Source organism: Antedon mediterranea, chromosome 2 (assembly GCF_964355755.1).
Source record: "Antedon mediterranea chromosome 2, ecAntMedi1.1, whole genome shotgun sequence".
Classification (NCBI taxonomy): Eukaryota; Metazoa; Echinodermata; class Crinoidea; order Comatulida; family Antedonidae; genus Antedon; species Antedon mediterranea.
In genome coordinates, this window is record NC_092671.1 from 39,654,065 (window position 1) to 39,675,428 (window position 21,364).

General features: G+C 32.1%; 2 protein-coding genes across 6 annotated transcripts in view; both read right to left on the reverse strand.

Annotated features, from left to right (window-relative positions):
* Window positions 1-647: 647 nt before the first annotated feature.
* LOC140041093 (uncharacterized) lies at window positions 648-14,189 on the reverse strand. 2 transcript variants are annotated; one of them, XM_072087480.1, is made up of 8 exons: window positions 14,032-14,189; window positions 11,146-11,594; window positions 10,720-11,003; window positions 5,684-10,228; window positions 5,194-5,366; window positions 4,775-4,887; window positions 4,302-4,425; window positions 648-2,611 (listed from the first exon to the last, which is right to left on the reverse strand). In XM_072087480.1, exons 2-7 carry the CDS (start codon window positions 11,259-11,261, stop codon window positions 4,326-4,328), a joined length of 5,331 nt encoding a protein of 1,776 aa, XP_071943581.1. In that variant the 5' UTR covers window positions 11,262-11,594; window positions 14,032-14,189; the 3' UTR covers window positions 648-2,611; window positions 4,302-4,325. The 2 variants fall into 2 exon arrangements, with proteins under 2 accessions (XP_071943581.1, XP_071943580.1); XM_072087479.1 differs by having other exon boundaries at window positions 4,350-4,425; window positions 14,032-14,188.
* A 765-nt stretch (window positions 14,190-14,954) lies between these two features.
* Window positions 14,955-21,364, reverse strand: part of LOC140041095 (intermembrane lipid transfer protein VPS13A-like) — a 55,829-nt gene continuing 49,419 nt past the window's right edge. For all 4 annotated transcript variants that reach the window (XM_072087487.1, XM_072087485.1, XM_072087484.1 and 1 more), the window contains 11 exons: window positions 21,120-21,242; window positions 20,806-20,972; window positions 20,510-20,705; window positions 20,140-20,215; window positions 19,514-19,677; window positions 19,192-19,237; window positions 18,919-19,042; window positions 18,138-18,341; window positions 17,597-17,720; window positions 17,124-17,249; window positions 14,955-16,322 (listed from right to left, as the gene is read on the reverse strand). In XM_072087487.1, coding sequence (XP_071943588.1) covers window positions 16,266-16,322; window positions 17,124-17,249; window positions 17,597-17,720; window positions 18,138-18,341; window positions 18,919-19,042; window positions 19,192-19,237; window positions 19,514-19,677; window positions 20,140-20,215; window positions 20,510-20,705; window positions 20,806-20,972; window positions 21,120-21,242 — 1,407 coding nt within the window. In that variant the 3' untranslated portion in view covers window positions 14,955-16,265. The remainder of the gene's footprint in view (window positions 16,323-17,123; window positions 17,250-17,596; window positions 17,721-18,137; window positions 18,342-18,918; window positions 19,043-19,191; window positions 19,238-19,513; window positions 19,678-20,139; window positions 20,216-20,509; window positions 20,706-20,805; window positions 20,973-21,119; window positions 21,243-21,364) is intronic.

The window sequence follows — 21,364 nt, forward strand, 5'->3', positions numbered from 1 at the left end:
TTGTAATGAAACAATCATTAATCCCTGCATTAATGTGTTGTTTTAGAAATATTTTGCTATTATAAATTATTTTGTATTATTTATGATTAGCCTGATGGTGTTGTTTTGATTATTATACCTCTTTGTTTTTTATTTTATTGTCCACTCATCAGTAAAGTTAGACGGAACATTAAAAACGTACGTAATTAGTTCCAAATAATAAATCATTCATAAATATTAAATATAAATTTTTTTTATACAATATTATTATTATTAGTATTATTATTATTTAGGGCAAGGCAGCAGTTTAGTTTAAAACTTTTATAATTTTTTTATATTTTCAGGAAGTTTAGTCTACTAAATAAAACTTATTTTTGGCCTAAAAAAGAGAACACTGAATAATGAATATACCACGCCCACCTCCCACGTGACCCTCAAAATAAAATTTGTCATTAGGGCTTTAATATAACGATATAGACCTATTGTACATGTGTGTTGATGGGAGCATGTACACAAAATTACTTTTTTCAATTTTTTTTTTCACTTTCAACTTGGTTTTGATCAAAATTACTTCATGGAGATTTTATCCTGCAACTGTCGCTCTTCCTTGAAAAGTTGGTACTTACTACATTTTTTCCAAACTCAAAATTGAAAGGACATGAAATCTGACTGAAAGAACTTATTTTTTATTATTTAAATCATTAATAAATATTACTTCTCTTTACAACTTTATCTAACATTGTCATAAACTGCGAACTGTGCAATTACCTTTATGTAAATTTTAAGAAAATGCATTTTATAAAAAATTGAATCATCGCATTGAGTGAAGGCAACACCTTCTTGATCAAGGCTATAATAAAAATAGGCGGAGGACTAGGTAAAGTAAACAAATGCAGTGGGACCAAGAAAAAAACATTCTTGTGGATGCTAGCCATCAGTAGCTAGTACGGTCCGAGCTACGGCACTTATTCTAGCAACTTTTTAGTTCGCTAGAATCTTACTTTACAGAAGGGCGACTGGTTTTGTATCCAGTAAATGTTGACAGCCTTCCAAACCCCATGATTTAGATATACTGTAATGATAGCCTTCCGAACCCCAGGATTTATATACTGTTATGATAGCCTTCCAAACCCAAGATTTAGATATACTGTAATGATAGTCTTCCAAACCCCAGGATTTAGATATACTGCAATGATAGGCCTTCCAAACCCCAGGATTTAGATATTAGATATACTGCAATGATAGCCTTCCAAACCCCAGGATTTAGATACTGCAATGCTATTCATACAGCAACATCAATTAAAATGTAAAGTAAAGTTTCTTCTTAGGCACATCCCTTTTTTTCTAAAAAAGGTTCTGCCTCCATTAAAAATAATAAATTGTCTTTATACATCTATATCAAATATATTTATATTTTACTTAAATTACATTGTTTTTTTAACATTAGTATTAAATAAAGTATATAACCCAAAATTAACTTAGATTTTCAACATAATTTTTGTTTTTTATCACAAAGAATTTTCATATAACCACGATTATAATATACTTGTATAAGGACTTATCGTGGATTCATATTCCTGAATACATTATGCCTAACAGATTAAAATGTTTTTAATTAAATACAATTTCAGTTAAAATATTATACACAACACATTCTCTTAATATCAACCACCACTGTGGAACAACCTGGCAACCTTATCAAAGAATCATTGTTTAAAAAAAATTATTTTTTTTTTGTATTTATATCACAATTCACTGTATAAATAATTTCTCAAGAAAAATATTAACAAACTGGATTTCCAACATAATTAAAATATTCTATACTAAAATTATGGATGTGTCACCATTATTAGAAATATGTACAGGTAAAACATATATAGATTTTACACCCATTGTTACTATAGTAAATTTCTTGAATCCTGAACAAAACTAAAAATATAAAATCAATTAAATCCGCCAATATACATAAATAATAAGATTTATCTACAGAGCAAAATATATAACACAATATATATATATATATATATAACTTTTAACAAATAACTATTTCTTTTCATAATAAAGTGCTTTGAAAAGTGTCAATTTAAATTTAATCAGTTAATAAAACAGTTCCCTCCACCCCAATCATTAATTTTTAACATGAAAGTGTAAATTCAGGAATAAACGCTTCAACTTTAGTAAAAGAGTTAAAAAATAGATAAAAATCTAATAACAATAATTGTCATTGTTAGAAACAATAATAAACTAGAGTAAAAGGTAAAGGTGAGTCCCATGTACATTCTGAATGTAAAGGAACGAGCCGTGTGGAGCATTGTCTAGTTCCTTTCTACGACTAGTATTTTTCAACCAGGTACTCATTTACAGCTGAGTGGACTCTGAGTTGTTCTTATCAGGAACTATATAATATAGTAAATTATATAATTTGTATAATAAAAATGCTGAAAAATAATGTGTTAATGATAAAGCCAAGAAAATTTGGTAAAAAAATATTTAAGTGGTAAAAACTTGGTGATGTGCATCAAACCAAACAAGTTAAAGAAACGTTTATTTATCACTAAATGTTTCATCTTGCTTTTCTCTTTCGATTTCTATTCCGTGTTTTCGTTCCCAGCTTTGAACGCTCTTCTTTTTCCTGAAAAAAGTTAAATTGTAAAATGTATGGTATTAGAAAAACAAGTCAGTCAAAATTGGAAAGCCGGAGACCTATAAATAAGGTAAAGTTTACACCAATTAAAATTCTAATAGTTAGTAGTTAGTTTGAGTTTAAAGAAATAATTATGATTTATACAGTACAGTACCTGTTTAGTACAAACTAAAATATTCCTATTCTTTCAAAAGCAGTAGATTTAGCACTGACTGACTTAATATTCACAATGTTAATTAAGTCTGTAACCTTTTACAAAACTTGTTCTATTTTTTAAAGTTCAAACTAAGATGAGACGTTACCAACGGCAATTTCAGTTTCATTTTACAATCTACAATTCATTCATCCCATTAGTATGGAAAACATTTTTTGGTTAAATGTTATCTGGAAACGCTAAATGTTTGCATACATCATTTAATCTTTATTTTATGATAAAGTAAAAAATAAAATAAATGGTTGACTTATTATGTAAATATGAATAAAGCATAATTAAAACTTGACCTATTTAATGTACTGGTTTCATATTCAATGTCTTTGTAAAGAACAGGAAGGATTTAATTTGTAAATGTATTTCTAAAGAAAAAAAAACCACAGTACTAGCTCTAGTCAATAAAGAACCAAAATCATTGCTAAGAATTTTCTTGTACTGCAATGACGCTCTGAACGCTTACTGAAACTTGATTGTTACACATTGTCTACAAGGCACAATTATCCTGCTAAATACCAAATGGAATTGGGAACCAGCATATCACAAGAAGAAATGTTGAAAAAGATATTCTATTTGTTGATGCAAAATTCTTCAGGCATGCATTCAAACTTTTTACCCTTAGTTTGGAATTAAAAGAAAAGTATATAGAGTAAGATTGATTAATGGAGATAGATATTAATACATGCGCTGTCAGTGCTGTAAATATGCTTCATATAGTACATTAAATTGTTAAATAGCAGAAAGTATAGCATTCATATAGTGTAATTGATATTGCATAGATAATTAGCTTAGAAGATTGTTCTAAATTTTGCAGTAGAAATAATATGATGTTTGAGGACGACGTCTCCAACGAATGGAAAGATGTGGTGAAGAATGAAGTGAAAGATGGAAACAATTGGAGTGATGGTATAGCAGTGTGCAATGTTGATTAACAGTATACATCCTTTTACGTCAGATTATGGCAAACAACTGAAATCTGGAAAGTTGCTTAATAGTAGTATCAATTATAATCAATTAACAATTAGGTAAATAGTGAAATAAGCCAGTGATTATAAAGTGCAACATACTTCAAGATGCAGAGGTACCAAGTTCTCTTTTGCATGTTTCCCAAGATTTGCATTGCTTATAGATCCTAGGTGATGCCACAATTTTTTGGAAATAAATGTTGTTCAAGATATGATGATATGATCCACTGTGCCATGCATTTGCCCGAAATGTGATATATAGTGCCATCTAATTATTACAACACGCGCTATTGTGTGGTTATACTTTCTTAAAGTGTCTCACAAAATTGTATTTCCAATTTGGAAACTCTCAAGATGTGCATTATTGATATAAAATATTGTGCTAAAAGAATATAAAATAAACTGAAATTAATAAAAAATAATAAGTTGCCATAAATAAAAAGTCATCAAATGCCAGCCAGAACCAACCAAAATGCTCATGTATACGACGAGGCTAAATACTAACTTGACTCCCTGTCTGGGCTGGCTATCAATACTGTAAGGGCGCCCTCACCTGTTCCATCTTCTTATCCAATTCTGTCATTGCTTCTTGTATCGCAATCTCAAGGCTACTTGTTATTTTTCGACTTCTGTTTTTGGGGGAAAAAATAAAAGCATAGAAAGTTCATTCAATTGTTTGATTGACAACTTCCTGTGGAGGTCTGTGAGTTAGCAGTCAGGATTTCAATTACTTTCAACTATAAACTTATTCAACAGAGCAAAACTATGCATCAATTTAACTTCTAAGGAAATCTTATTCAGATCCTGGGTTAATTGTTAAACCAACGATTCTTTTTTTATTTTAGAATTAAACTTCAACATATACACTTTTTGGAAGCACTATCATAGTACAAGCCTTTTTACCTTAAAACTGGAATATTCCACTTATAAATTATGATTGCTATATTACAGAGATTTAAACATTATGGCTACACTCACCGTCTACTCCTTGCTCTAGTCGTATGGTGGGCCTCCAGACCTTCAGTCAAATTCTTCAGTTTGTCGGGTTCTACTTGTGTAAACGTGTGATCTCCAAACCACTTTACCCAAATCTAAAATAAGCAACAAAGTGTCGATAACCCAATTGGGAAAAAAAAGTAAATAAAAAGACATACAAAGAACAACTGTTCGCAATGGTGAAATTCTCAAAGATTTTCATAGGAAGATACTTTACAGTAATACAGACGTCCGTCGCTAATGACAATATCAAATAGATATTTATCACGGAGGCCTTTTCCTCAACATCTTAATGTTTATTTGTTGATGGTCGTATTTTATCCACTACTATACACTACAAATACTTTCTGTAAATGTAAATTCTTCAAGAAAGTGTATCTTGTGATATTAAAAAATCATACCTTGCCAGATTCTGAATTTCGATGACCTTTAACATCACTTTCACTGACAACCTTTCCTGGCCATGAGGCGCATCCTCTTATTTGACCCCATACAAGATCACCAATCCCAAAACTTGGTGGCAACTCTTCCTCTGGTGATGGTGGTGAAGAATCATGTGTACAGTTGGTATTTTCTTGAAAATAATATGTAAAATAAACATATAATATAAAATCCAATTTTTTTCAGATTATATTTCATTTCCACAGGTGCATAAGCATAAATATTAATATCCTATACATTTTAGCCAGAAACTTTTTTCAGCAATAATACTACAGAGGTCCCAGTAAACAATAATTAAAAATTATATAGAGGGCGCTATATAAGCTAATATTAAGTTATACCAAAAATATCGAGCATACATCACCTGGGATACTAGAATAATTAGAAAGTGTAAAATGAGAAAATCTAAGAGTGTCACAACTAAGTTTCTAAAGAAAGTGTAATGTGTACCTTTACAGGCTTCTTCATTGTCTTCTGGTTTCTCAACATTATGTTGATCAATATCATGATATTCACCATCTATTGCACTCTTTATCACATCTTTTTGTTTCTCTTTTCTTGTTAATAGTCTGCCGTCATGTTCTCCATTGACAAGATTCAACAAAGTGAATTCTTTATCGGAGTTCTCCAGTCGTTCTGACAAGAAAACTGCTTTTATGTGCTCTACTTTGCTAATAGTTTCAAGTCCAGCAGATTTAACATTCCTGTTTTTATCAGTAGGATTAATGTTCAAGTTACATTTATTGCCATCTAATTCAGTAGTAACACTTATCCTGGTATCTTTTTCTTCGTCCAGAACTATTTCTACACTTTCTTTTTTTGATATTTCTTTTTCTCCAATTTTGTGTACTACTATATCGGTCGCTGATATATCTTTATTAACTTCCACATTCGAAATTTCCGAATTTTGATCAACATTATCGTGACAACACTCATCATTAGTAACAGCAGGGTTTGGAGTTGATGTTTCATCTTGTTTTTCATCCATATTGACTTCTAAAACCACTTGTTCAGTAACATTACCGGTGTCTATTAAAGAAGTTGTTTCATTAACTTTAACATCAGTTTCAAACATGGAATTTGGAAGATCAACATGCAACGTTTTCTCTTGTTTAATTTTTTGGATGGATTGAACATCGGCTTTTCTCTCTTTTTGCAAAGATTGACCGGTTATTGTTTCCAATTCAGACTGGGGTGATTGTAGACATTTAGCGGATTCCACAATATTTGGTTTCTCTTTTGTATTGTTCATTTCATTATTACACTCTGTAATTATTTCTAGGTTACTACTTTCAACATTGGAAGTATTCTTTTCTACTTTTAATTCCCCTTTATGCTGGCTTTCTACATTATCTTGCACTAAGTTTCTATTAAGTTGCACAATATCATCAAGGTTTGTATCTACATTTTGTCTAATCACAGCAATAGGTGAATCTTCAACTTCCATAGCCTCTGGTTTGTCATCTTTCTTCTCAGTACTAGGCAACTGATTAGTCAAGCCACAAGTTGCTTTATCATTTACAGTTTTATCATCTTTGCAATTCTGATTGTCATTTGATTGTTCTTCACTTGTTGGTTTTGAATATATTACACTTTGTGTTTCCAAGTTTGAAGCACCAATAATTTTATCATCACAGTTCGGAAGATCACATGGGTTAATACTTTTATCTGATATTGATGATTCAATTACTTGGTGTGAAGATGTTTCTTCCACATTAACAACCATGTCAGCGTTTTCTCTATGCATCAACTCAACAGATTCTTGAGATATTTTGTGTATGTGAACGGTTTGAGGCAAATCATTTAAATTTTCAGTCTTTGTAGCCTCTTCCAGAATTCTACCATCATCAGGTGTTTCAATGCAGACTGTACTTGGTGGAATAATTTCTGTTTCTTTGATGGTTTTTTCTACATCAGAATTTCCATTTTCAATATTACTAATACCAGAAGATGGGTGTTCAGAAGTGGTTTCCGTTGATGTTTTTTCATCCATATTAACCAGATTACTCCGAGATAAAGTTGTGCAAGGTAAAGTAGGATTTGATGATGTAATTCTTTCACTTTCATTGGGACAGATTGGAGTAGTCATATCGGATTCCATATCACATTTATTATGTACCGTTGATTCAATTTTTGGTGAATTACCTGTGTTGCTTATTAACTGAATTTCAGTTGTTGTATTGCTTTCAATAGAATCAGAAGAAAAACAGGCGGTGGAATTGGTTGATGTTGATTCAGTTAACACAGATGCTGGCATTGAGAACTCACAGCTGCTAGTTCCAGAAGGAATCCTTTCTTGGTCATCTTCATCAGATTTATACAAACCGAGATGAGAATTATTACCATCATCACTTACTATTGCATCACTAACATTATCTTTGGGTAGCAGTGTAACCTCTGACAGACGATCACCTTTGTCAATATCACAATCAATTGAATCATTAATTGCATTGCAGTCTACAGTTTGTTCATTTCTGATTTCTGTAGCTGTTTCCTTATTATTAGGGGGAATAATTATTTTCTCATCAGCTATACTATGACTACAAAGTGGTTCAGAAGAAAGTGGTTCAGAAGAAAGGGGTAGGGTAATGGTGCTTTCACATACAGTTCTTTGGTTCTTCTCTTCTTCAACTAAAACCTGAGCCTTATTTTCAACAATAGTACTTTTAAAATTGTCATCACCAGCAATAACCACATCCTCATCTAGTAAATGACTGCTTGGAACTTCATTGGACGGTAAACTTGAGAGCTCTGACACGGCTCCTGTTTCTATTGATGATGTTGGTATTGTTATTGCTAGGTCTTCACTTTGGTCTGTTAAACTTGAAGGTTGAACATCAAAACTTTCAATTTTGCAATTATCACTTTTAAGGTTTTCTGACGGAACCAAATTATCATTGTTATTTGAAATGGTTGAGACCTCAACTGGCAAACTAGATGTTGATTCTGTCTTTTCTTGTTCAGATGCAATTATGATTTTCATGTTAGTACCCGAGGCATCAATCACAGCTTTATAAATAGTTTCAGTTGCTGTTGTAACACTTTTCTCCGCTTCTTTCAATAACTTCCGTTCTCTTTCAATTTCTTTTTCTTTCTCTTTTCTCATAGCAAGAATATCTTTTACTTTCTGTGGACCTGTGCGGTTAACACCCTTAACACTTTTCTTAATACTACTAGACTGCCTGCCAGGAGATTTTCTTCTATTTGGACGAGACATATTGCTACCAATAGGAGTGGTTTGTAGATCAACAGACAACATGGGATTGGGTATATGTTGAAATCCCACTCCGGGAGGTCCAATCTGCGATGGCCCGCTACCTTGTTGGAGCATGTTTTGTAGCATTGATGGATGCATATGAGGTCCAATACTGTGATTTCCTCCTGGAAGCATATGTGGTCCAAAACCCATTCTTTGTTGATGTTGAAAGTTGACAAAACTCTGTTGCATGTTCTTCATATTCATCTCTGCCAACCACTCTTTAGTTGATTTTTCTGATAAACTTGGTAAAGATGCGTTTCTATGAAGCACTATATTTGAAGGCATTTGGTGCTGTGGAGGTATAGTTCCTGGGGGAAAGTTGCTAAAGTTGTTGTACATTCCACCAACAACAGGATTGAATCCGGCTGGAACCGGATTAACCATGGAAGATTGGTTTTTCATCATTGAAAGATACATCTCTTGATCACGCTGTACTTGAACCTGATGAATCATGTGATCGTACTGAACTGTCTTGGTTTCATTTGCCATATTTGTTTTAGAGGCACCTCCAACTGTTACTGTTGTAGTGTTACTGACGTCGTGTACAGTAGATGTAATTTTAATTTCATGATTTAGGGTCACAGGTGAAGTATTTGAATTTAAATTTGATTCGTTTGACACGCCACTTTCATCTAATTTAGGTTTTTTTGGAGAAGATTCACTTGATGTGTTTACTTGAACAGAGTCAGTATTTTGGGTTCTTTTAAGAACCAAATGTTCCTTACTATTTGTGCTATCCTCTCCAGATTGTAAATTCTTGGCAACATTAGTAAGGCAGTCATTTGACGTAGGTCTTGTTAAATCACAACAGTCACTAACATCCTCTTTGCAAATTTGCATTTTTGTCTTATGTCCATCTTTAAGTAAAGGCACTGAATTTGGCTGATTTGGAACAGTTCTTATCTGATTGCTTAAGATTTTGTCGGTTGGAATAGTAGTTACTTGTTCAGCTATTTGAGCTCTCGCAGCTGCTGTTAATAAGGTGCTGGCAGGAAAAGAAGTTATCATTGATTGTTCAAGAACAGGTAAAGCCAGTTTCTTTGTGTTAGTGTCAGCGGACAAATTCTGAATAGGAACTTGCGGCGGATAGAATTGACCTTCAGCTTGAGTAAACGTCATTCCTCTTCTTAAATGATTAGGGTGGTTTTCATGAATTGTTCTGTGTCTAACATGAGACTCTCCTGCTTGTATAAATGATGGTACATGTCCAGGCATTTGGTGCACTTGTTTTCCATGCAAAAACTGAGGATTAGTTTTATAATGTATATTAGGAAAACACGATCCAGGCGAAATGTTTGGTGGTAACATATTACTTGGGAGTGGAACAACACCGGGAAAGATGCCACCATTTGGGCCAACAACCAATTCATGATGAACGCCCGGTGTTGGAATATGCTGAGGAATTCCTTGCATGGATAGCGGCGAGTCTCCTGTATTATAGCCATTCAGTTTTTCCATAGTCCTTGCAGCTAATAATGCATCAAATGCTATATCTCCAGCTAACTGATTAGGTGTTTGTATAGGAAAATTCTGTATTCCAGGGTTATTCATTTCATGGAATTGTGTTGTCATCAAGTTTGGTGTATTGTAATGTCTGCTTGCAGTAAATGAGTCCATAGATGGTAAAGGACCGGACATATTGTCACCTTGTTGCATTGCAAACAATTTTGAAACTGATAAACTTGGTGATGGTTGACAGGGTGAAACTTTTGCTTTCGTACGTGAACGTTTGGTACCTGAAAGAAAAATATAAATTACTATTGCTTTATATTTTAATATACATTAGTGTACCTATCATTACATTGAAACTTGAGGAAATTATTTTCACATTCACAATGCTCTCTTTTGACAAACTGAGAAAGTGCAATATTTAAATTCCTTTTTGACAAATGAACTGTCAAAATGAGTTATCATACCGTACTATTCCTGTCTGTTACAATTGGAAATTAATGTTTACTCTTTAGTAGTTAACTATAAACGCAACTAGTAGTATTACTATTAGTAATTCAGCAGGCCTTGTCTTTTTAAAATTGTAGGTGTGCTACAAATTGCACTCCTCAATACATTCAGGGATGCTGTAGGTGTGCCATTGTATTTTGGTGTGTAGAAGTTTACCAAATTTAAGTGTATTGTAAATCCCACTTCTCAAGGGCAGTTTAGGAGTGTGTTAGGTGAGTGATCGCACTCGCTCACCTCAGAAGAAAAGGCCTGATTCAGGTGTACTTACCTTTTGGACTTGCCTTACAATCTATTTTGCTGCTGTCATGCTCATTATCCAGATCAGCCAGAAGTGACGCCATGGCGATAACTTTCCGTTTGTGATTGCATAATTTAGTTAAATCACTGTCTCTAATTACATCCTCTGCCAATCTCACTTTAGCCGTAACTTTGCAATCGAAGTTGAAAACCTTATCAACTATCAGAGGACATTGTAGGCCGCATTTACACGTTCCCTCGGTTGCTAAGTATGCTTTGATCTCTGGGATGCTTGTCAGCTTAAATCCGCTGGAGCTAGAGAAAGTAAAAAAATATACTGTAGGTTACAGAAAAAGAAACAGAATACTATAGCTGTGTTGACCTAAAAAAGGTACTGTAATAGACATAATTTGTACTGTGTGCTAAACTATAGTAAATGTAGGTTACGATTACTTACCTAAAATAGGTAACCACACCATTCTGGAGCTCCCTTCTCCAACCTATAGGCACAATACATGTCATTCCCACATTGTCCTCTTCTATGGTTCCTCCAGGCTGCACACCTGCAGCCATTATTAGGTTTGGGAATACCTACTGCAGTAGCAAATAGCTATCCAGTAGGTCCATATCAGGTGCTAGCATTCAAAGCTAGCAGATAACAGAGTATCTCTTAAATACATTCCAGTATATAGACTGTGAGTGATTGTTGACCCACAAAGGATTTTCTTTTTCTGATGCTGCCTTTGCAAAGTTCTTAGTTAATAAAAACTGATCAGAAAGTAAAAATGTATCGTGACTTTACTCTAGAAGCACATGGTTGATATTATTATCCGTCCTTTTAAAGAAACTTGTCATAATGTTGAGGATGAAACTTCATATTGTTGAGATTTCTAATAATTAAGGTCTCTGGAAAGAAAAATAAAACTAGGTAAATTTCAATTTCATACTTGTGTGGCTCCAAAACATGAAAACATCAATCATTGGGGCTGCATTCACATCATGATTTATCTGAAAATGAATGAGAACACTGTTTGTATCGGAAACAGTGGCTGGTACATTATTAATTTAATTTAAGGTAAATTCAGAATTTCAAGTTACTGTATTTCTTGTTTCTAGGTAAAGATTTTTTTCGAGAAGTAAAAAATGTGTATTTAACATGTACTGTATTACTAATAATTTTATATCTAATTAAGTGTTTTAGTATAAATTTATTATATTTTTTGCTTTTTTTTGTTTTGTTTACTGTACTGTACGTACAGTAAATATTAAATACAGTTTATTCATAAATTGAATGCATTAACAGAAAGATGCATAAAAGGTTATAGGAGAATGATGGCATTAAAAAGCTATTTATTTGCAAAAATCTTTTATTTTTCAACTTTGACATTTTTCTATTAAGGTACTGATTACCATTCAATCAGCCCAGACATACTGTAATATATACAATATATTTTTTTTTTCCAAAATTGACAATTGCAATAGAAAAACTGTTTATAATATGTAAATTGTTTCTACATTAAAAAATATTACTATAGAGTACAGTATAACATCATAAGTTTGTATACAAACATGATGAAACAGCTATGTACCTGTACAGTATGTATGTATACTGTAGCACTTCCTGTTGAATTATGGTATTTAAAATACTGTAATAGGTAAATACTACAGAAAAGTAGATTATGAATTTATAACTTCCCACTAACTATTATTACTGACTGTATTTAGGGATCTTCACAAAAGAGCAGTATTTCATTAAAAAGTTTAAATATTGTTTTAGTACACAAAACCTGCAAATAATTGTTCAAGATACCACTCTTTTTTGTTCTATTCAGAAATGTATATCGTTTCTTTCAATTATATATGTCCTAGTATATATTTGTTTGTACAGGTAAATTTTAAATAAATCAGTAGAAAGAAGTTTTTACATGATATTATGATAACTTTTTTTTCTATATTTTGTAAATCTTAAAAATAGAAGTTTGATTTGTATATCTTGGTGGCTACCATAAGTTATAAGTTTACCATAACTCATTCATTATGCCTAAAATAAATCATAAAATATTTGTTGGTTTGTTGTTTCTGCTGATAACTCTTTTAGAAATTGCTGTGTGCGTTGTATAGGAGGTAGATAAAAACCTATAGGTAACACTTTGTTCTAAAAATGTAAGGGTTGCATGATCTTACTACTCACTGTACAGCAGGTTCAATGTTTTTTGTTGGGTAAAAGATTAATTTTTATTAATGATTACCACCTACCGTACAGTTAGTAACAATCATGCAAAATAAAAATAAATAAGGAGGGGACAGATCTAGGATCAAAAATAGATTTTGAAAAGTACTTATTCACTTTTTTTTAGTTGAAAGTGCTTGTCTAACAAATATTTCCCTGTAACCACTCTGGCTTGAAAATGAATACCAACAATTGCATATAATAATACATTACAGTATACACTAAATGTTTTTCTTTTGTATAATAAATTTAATTGTAGATTACAGTATGGATTTGTGTTTTTTTACATTCTTCAGTGAGGAAAATTGTAATCTTCTTGCTTATTCTCTATTACTTTCTCTCACTGAGGACGGGTTAGTTTTGCCCGTAAAGCTCTGCAACATTTTTTTCTTTCTAGCCATCGTTTTAATTTAGCTTTTTGCCTATTTTATTTGTATCTCCATCCATTTAGATCCAGCCAAAAAATAAATTGAAGAGAGAATACAAATCAATATAAGTTAAATCCAAATGTGTATTTATTTATTTATTTATATTAATTGTTATTATAATTAAATTAACAAATTGTATAATTATGGAATAAGTAGATAAACAGTGCGTAAATAGCATAACGAAATGGATAAAATTATTTTATATTGACAATCTTACGATCCACGTCTGTTTATAGTTATAGGCCTACACAGAGTACTATACTACTCAACACACAGTTAAAAAACAACATGACTAGCCTAGGCCAACTTGTCTAGGCTACAGCCAAACAGGGAACACAAAATAGTCAACAATAAAATGAATAATTAATATAGCAATAAAAACAAATACAAAACATCATGAAAAACGTCATAAATTTAGCATTATTTGACGTCTACAGAATATTAAATAATAATAAATAATATTGCGTACAATTCTGGTTTTCTGTCAGAAGAATTAAACGGTTTATTATGTTGAATTTCACGACTAAACAGCAAGCCGAGCAGCTGCTGGGAGCAACATCGAGCCTCGCTAGGCTGCTATCGCAAGCTGTTTCACAGTTCTGCTTAGCCTAGCTAGTTAGGGAATATCGTACTCGCTCGGGAAAAATAAACATAAAAAAGTAAAGCTAATGTTTAGGCAACATACCTTTTGGGCCAATCTATAATAATTAAACTTATCATAAATCGTATCGATCCGACAAATATATCCATAATATGTACAATACTCTAAATAAGGATGTTGTATGTTATACACTATTTTACAACAACATCTGTAGAATTTGAAGAATATGCAAATTACCATTACACTGGGTTCGCAGGGGCTCTTGGACAAAGTAAACACTGAAAAGCGTTCTAAGAAACAGCGCCATATGTATTTTGCTGTACTGTACGTGTGCAAATATTAAAATTTGGATATAATTAAAAGCTAATTTAAGTTATTTAATTTTCGATGTACAAATACAAAATTATAAAAAAGACTGAACCGAGATTAATATTGATTTAATTTTGACTGTTTCAGTAGACTGGTGTGCCACGATGAGCATTATAATTGTTTCCAAGTCAGGTTACATGAGTATGTACAGTATTCTTACCAAATATGTTTTAAAAATGAAATTAAAAATTTGGGGTTGGGGTTTAATTGCACAACGCATATCTGCACCTTCATCAAGACATTGTGAGAATTTATCAGAGAGAGCACATTGGGGTAGTACGATCTCTCAGAAAAATTAATTATGAACTACTTTTTGACAGACTATTAATATTAATCGGTACACAGGAATAGTTTATTACTTACAAACATACAGGCCTATAATTTGCTTCATCTTGTTTGTAATTTTACAAACTTGTGACCTAGGCCAAAATTAACTTTGCAGATAACTCAATAATAAAATAAATACCCAAACACCAATTGTTCAATTATTAATAATAAAAAGATTTTTTTTAATTTAGTAAGTAAAGTGTACATATTGAAAGGAAACTATTGCTATGATCTTGTATAGAACATAAAAGTGAATGAACACTAAACACTGACAGCTCATAGTACATTACAATCAACAAGAGTAAACAAGGTTTAATCATAATCAATTTATTGTCGAATCATTGTTCACATTCTAAATACTGCGTACCACTATTAATACCAGTCCATCACCGTCTTTGAATTCCATAATTGATATTGGACTTCAAGGAATAATATTCCCTGACAACTCTAAATCATTAAATGTAACGTTGTACAGTAGTATTGGATTTCATTGACACTCAGAATTGTTCTGACGCAAATGCTCAAAATAACTACAAAAATTGGTTTTGGTTTCAGAAATTTGTGTTCCTAAACTTTTAGACATTATTTTTGTTTAAAAAACATCATGTCAATTTATACAGCATAAAATTAACTGCAAATTAAAATAGAGTAAAACTAAAATTATAAAAGAAGTATGAAAGGAAACAAGAAAAAATAGTAGAGGGCCTGCTATATGATAAGCAACAGTATAAGAACATCTCTGTATATATACATAAAAAAAAAATTAACTATTTCCTCTAAAAACAATATTTGGCATTAAATTATAAGTATCTTTCCTGACTCCATTATTTAAAATTATTTAAACATTTAAAAAATAAAAATCTTATAAAATTCAGAAATTAAAATTAGTGATTGTTAATAAGCTGCATGAAAGCACAATTTGAATGTCAATTTAATATTCTAAATTTTTGTCTAAAACACTTGATTCATAAAGATAATATAGTGAATATCATTCATTTTAATGTACACTTTATTGTTTGATATGTTTCTAATACTTGGTATCTAGTACTTTTCAAGTAAAAATAAAAGCTAAGCTTCAACATTTAACGATAGTTTATAAATATATTGTGATCTACTTATAGTCTTGGAAAGGGTACAGTAGTTTAAAATATATTCCACATGAGATACCAGTGCTTACATCAATGGTACAACTCACTTATTTCAATAGAGCTATTTGTAAACTATTTTATTTATCTATCATTTTGTGATTTAATGTTGTGGTAAAAATACATGCATAATTATACTCTCAACCTTTCAAAACAGAACCTTGTAAACAAAATAGTACCCAGTAGCAGCAGTAGTAGACAAATTACCATACAACCCTTGTAGACACAATTAATATATAAACCAACTGAAGCGAGCAAATTCAGATGAACAAATGTTTGTTGTTTGTTGATCAAGAACACAATAGCACATAGCTAACCGGAATTTACTGTACAATAATAATTCAACTGGTGGGCTTAGAGACCTGAATAATTGAAAAATGGGCTTACAATCGAGCATATGCCTAAACAATATTATTTAGCGTACTTTTCGTTTAGTACCGATTCAAAATAAACAATTTCATTTTTTGTTACATGATATTACTGAATAATTTTCAAAGCCTTTGCATAGGTTTCTTGCATCTTTGCTGCAAATCGCTGCAGAATAAAAAAGAAAGATTTATGTTACAAGAAGAATTAACAATAATCATGATACTTTAGTTTGCTATTAAGACCTAAGCTCTATCTACACTATCAAAGTAGTTTGACAAAACAATATGGAAGTGATATACCCAAATATGGTAGTGATATGCTTAAATATGGAAGTGATATGCTTAAATATGGAAGTGATATGCTTAAATATGGTAGTGATATGCTTAAATATGGAAGTGATATGCTTAAATATGGTAGTGATATGCTTAAATATGGAAGTGATATGCTTAAATATGGTAGTGATATGCTTAAATATGGTAGTGATATGCTTAAATATGGTAGTGATATGCTTAAATATGGAAGTGATATGCTTAAATATGGAAGTGATATACTTAAATATGGTAGTGATATGCTTAAATATGGAAGTGATATGCTTAAATATGGAAGTGATATGCTTAAATATGGTAGTGATATGCTTAAATATGGAAGTGATATACTTAAATATGGTAGTGATATGCTTAAATATGGAAGTGATATGCTTAAATATGGAAGTGATATGCTTAAATATGGTAGTGATATGCTTAAATAAGGTAGTGATATGATCTCATGTCCGTATATGGGCACATCACATTTTTGTCACATAAAGTGTGATAGTATAGACAGAGGTTAAGTCTGTAAGAGCTTCTAATCAGAGGCATATAGCAACTAACTACTGTGTAGGATACAATAAACTACAAAACGGCCATAACTATATATTGCAGACTATTTATTGTATACATTATCCTACATTGATGTATGAATACTCACCCTTCCGCGTTCTCTGTCTTTGTCTGCTATCAACACCACCTTCCCTTGTGGTCCCTTGCCTTTCATCAGATTTGCAATTTTCAGCGGACGGCCAAGCGGTCCTCGTTTCACGGGTTGTTCTTGCTCCTGAAATATTGAAAATAATTTTATTACAAAAATATTTTGTGTAACTGACAAAACCAAGTATTACAACAAAATTAATATAGACACAATCATTAGTTGTTCTTAACATATATAGGTAAGGTAAAGGTCCTGTGTTCAATTCTGAACATAGGGTAATGAGCTGTTAGGAGCTCATTTGACAAGACTCGGCATCATGTGCCAGGGTGGCCAATTCCTTTCCACTTTGTATACGTATAGACATTTATAAAACAAACTTGAACATGCATTTATATTTAATCATAAACATTTGCCAGCTACAATAATGAGGTGTTTACATAGAGGATAATTAGTACATCTACGGTTTTGCATACCTTTGGTATCACCTGGATTCCTTTATCCGTAAGTACAGGTGGCTCTTTTAGTTCTTTCCATGGATGTTGCCAAGCAACGTTCCATCCTCCAAGAACATCTTGTTTTACAAGATATATAACACGTCTGTAACAATTAAAACGTATTAAATAAAATAAAATGAAAACTCCTTTTTGGTATTAGAAATTATTTGGCATTATATATCAAGCAAGTATGTGTTACTATTGGTTTCAGTATACATGTTATATATTCTTTGATGTGATAGTATCTAACCAACGGAATGGAATTCGATACAATATTTATGACACCTTACAAAAACAACAGCCTCTATACTAAGGTAAAAATAACTAAAGCTCTGTCTACACTATCAAATTTTATGTGACAAAAAATGCTCAAATGTTGTAGAGATATGACATCATCATGTCCATTTATAGGAACATCACAATTTTTTGTCACAAAAAGTTTGATAGTGTAGACAGGGCTTTAGATAGAATACGATATTTGAAAGGCAATTGTTCTATTCCAGTCAACATGATGTTATACCTGTCAGTTAGAACAATAACACAATCCTTCATGACTTGAAGATGGTCTACGTAGTCATCTGTCAGTGCAAATTTTCCTTTATCAATTTCTTGCAGTAAAGCATTACCAGTGGCTTCATACAGCACATAAGGTCTCACTACATTATCAGGGTGTAGGAACCGTGCAGGTCGCAGCTTCTTCACCTCAGTGGACACCTCTGTTGCCCTAATAAATTGATAAGATATAATTAATTTAAACCATTTAAAAGGAACAAAAATAAATATACAATTCAACAAGTTAAGTTTGTACTTCATAGACTAGCTATCCTCATTTCTGTCATGATGTGAAATTTTTTATTTATTTTCATTTATTTATTTTCCACACATTGTACAAAATAGAACAGATATTTATAATTTAGAAAAGAAAAAAAGCATAGTCTATACCAGCAAACTCAAAGTTTTAAACTCCAAGTTTGGCAAGAACAGTTTTCAAAAGTTTGCTATGGTGGAAAATTTGACAACCTCGAATAAATTGTAGAAAAAAAGTTATTACATAAATATATAATAATAGTGTCTACAGCAAAGTGAATTAAAAGTAGGACTAGGCCATAATAGACAAGAGAACATGAACCTTCTTGGAAAATTAGCTTGCCGCTAGTTTGTGAACTAGTCGAATCCTAGTATTCTAGTGTAGACTAGACTAGGCACATTTATACTGGCTTTAAAATACAAAAGGTTCATTTGCAAATAGATATATGCATTTGACATATTGCAACCAAAAATATACTAATTCATATATGTACCTTCGAATTCCTTCAAATGTGCTACTGGCAAAATCAACTACACCTCCAGTAGGCTTGGCCACAATTCCTGCCAGACCCTTTCCCATGCCTTTGAAAAAGCCTTTTGCTCCTTCCTTTTTCACCCCTAAAATGATCAGGAATCAGAAATATAAAAGTTAGTATTGTAATATATGGATCTTTTAATATATTAAACATTATTCCTTTGGAAAATATGGAAATGAAAATGAGATTTAAGTATTAATTATTTAATTATTTAAGTATATTAAGTATTACCTTGGACTGGTTTTGTGACTACTCCACTAACACCTTCCACAAATCCCTATAAAGACACATCCAACATTTTAAAATGCTCTGTCTAAACTATAAAAATGTTGTCACATAAAGTTTGATAGTGTAGACAGAGTTTAAATGAAGTGTGATGTGCCCAAATATGGTAGTGATATGACATCATCCTGTCCATGTATGGGCACATCACATTTTTTTTTTCATATAAAGTTTGATAGTGTAGACAGACCTTAAGGATATAGCATTAGTGATAACCACCACGTTGGTAAAATAGTAAAGTTTACAAATGACAGGTGTGAAATAAGCCTACCATAACAAGTCCTTTGCCACCTCTTGCAAACCCTTCCTGCAATGTCTTAGGCTGTCTATTAATAGCTTGCTGTCTTTTTCTTTTGTAGTCATCATCCATTGTCAATGCTGCTAGGCCTTTGCCAAGTGTGCCAGTGATACGTGATACAGCACCAGCAGCCCCACCTAAATACATATTTTGTTTGATTAACATATCTTCCAAATGTTGACAAAATGTCAATCTTTCAAATCATAGTTTATTTGTATATCTATATCCAGCTAATACATTTTATGACATTAGGGAGCTATACATTTGTGACAACCTACATTGTGTAATTGGTTGTTACTTTAATTTACAAACTGCAAAAACTTGTGTCAAAGAATCAAGCAAGGTAGTTCCAATGTCTCTGCATAGACACAGTAAATGAACATGATGTAACTAGTTCAAAGGTCAAATTAAAGCTTCCCTATTAAAACATCTTCCGGTCTGGCAAATAAAATTGAACATAAATGTTTTGTTTTCACAACGCTCCACTTGCCACTCACATACTGATGGGAGCATCGTGAATACAAAACATTGACGATTATTTGCCAGAGATAGACCAGAGCAGGTGTAAAAAAGTCTAAATATGATAATTATTGACTTACCCACAGCATGGCCAAACAGGCTTCTCATACCCAGAGCAACGCCCTCAGCAAATTCTTCAGGACCTTGCACAGCACCCTAGAATATACCAACATTCAAAATCTAACATCAACATATGCATACATTATAACTATTGACAATATAACTAACAATTAAATCAAGCCTTTATACAGTATTTCTAAAGCTCTGTCTACACTATCAAACTTTATGTGACAACAAAATTTGATGTGCCCATATATGGACATAATGATGCCATATCACTACCATATTTAGGCACATTACACTTTTTTGTCAAACTAGTTTGATAGTGTAAACAGAGCTTAAGTATCTCGCATAAAAAATGTTATGCTAAGGGTAACAAATATACTGTACCTGATAAGGTTCATAGAACAGATCTTTGATTCCAGCTCCCATGCCTTGTACAAATCCAAAGGGATTGCCAATGACATCTAGGCCTAGCACCAATACATATAGCTGTTTAACTGCCTGGTTTGAATAGTGCTTGGTTAGCTCTAGGGTGAGCTGAGGTTGACTATAAAACTTGCATCGTCGTTCAAAATAACCAAGCCTTAAAAATAATCAATAACACATCTCATCTGAATATGACATCACCGAAATACAAACAAAATCTTTCATAAATATCATAAAAACCATAATTAAATTTTCACCTGAATACGACATCATCAACATTCGTAAGGGTCACTCCAACACTCTGTAGCAGCAGGTTGACTGCGTTCTTCCCAAGTTTCATTCCAGGTTTTTTCCGGGTCTGGAAACCACTTTCATCTGCTGCAGCCTCAGCTCCGGTGTCTGCCAGCGAGAAACTCACATGGATCTGAAATTAAATATTTAGTAAAACTAAATCAAATATGAAATATTTCTAAATTACAAATAAGATCTAATGAATACAACATGAATATTGTTTCTGATGTTTCTGGCAAATATATTTGCTAGAATTTGTTATTTGTTAAGTAATTCTTACTTTTAATGGTGATAGATGGAAGTTATCATAGTAATTTCTATCCATTGACAAAGCAGCTTGCACAGCCTCAGCTTTTATCAAGGGTGATGTAACCACTTCAATATCATCCTCCAATAACTCGACCTGAAACGCAACCATATTGCAGGTTTAACAGTAATTAGTTTCTATACTTGTTTCTATCATAAAGCACCTGTCATGTTGACATGATCTTGCATTTGAATTTTACTTTTATTTTTTATTTATTT

Coding starts and splice junctions, on each gene's coding strand:
- LOC140041093 (XM_072087479.1), bottom strand. CDS start 11,261: ATGGCTGCAGGTGTGCAGCCTGGAGGAACCATAGAAGAGGACAATGTG. Junction 10,229..10,719: donor TTGTAAGGCAAGTCCAAAAG/GTAAGTACACCT, acceptor TTTTTCTTTCAG/GTACCAAACGTTCACGTACG. Junction 4,426..4,774: donor ACTAGAGCAAGGAGTAGACG/GTGAGTGTAGCC, acceptor CCCCAAAAACAG/AAGTCGAAAAATAACAAGTA.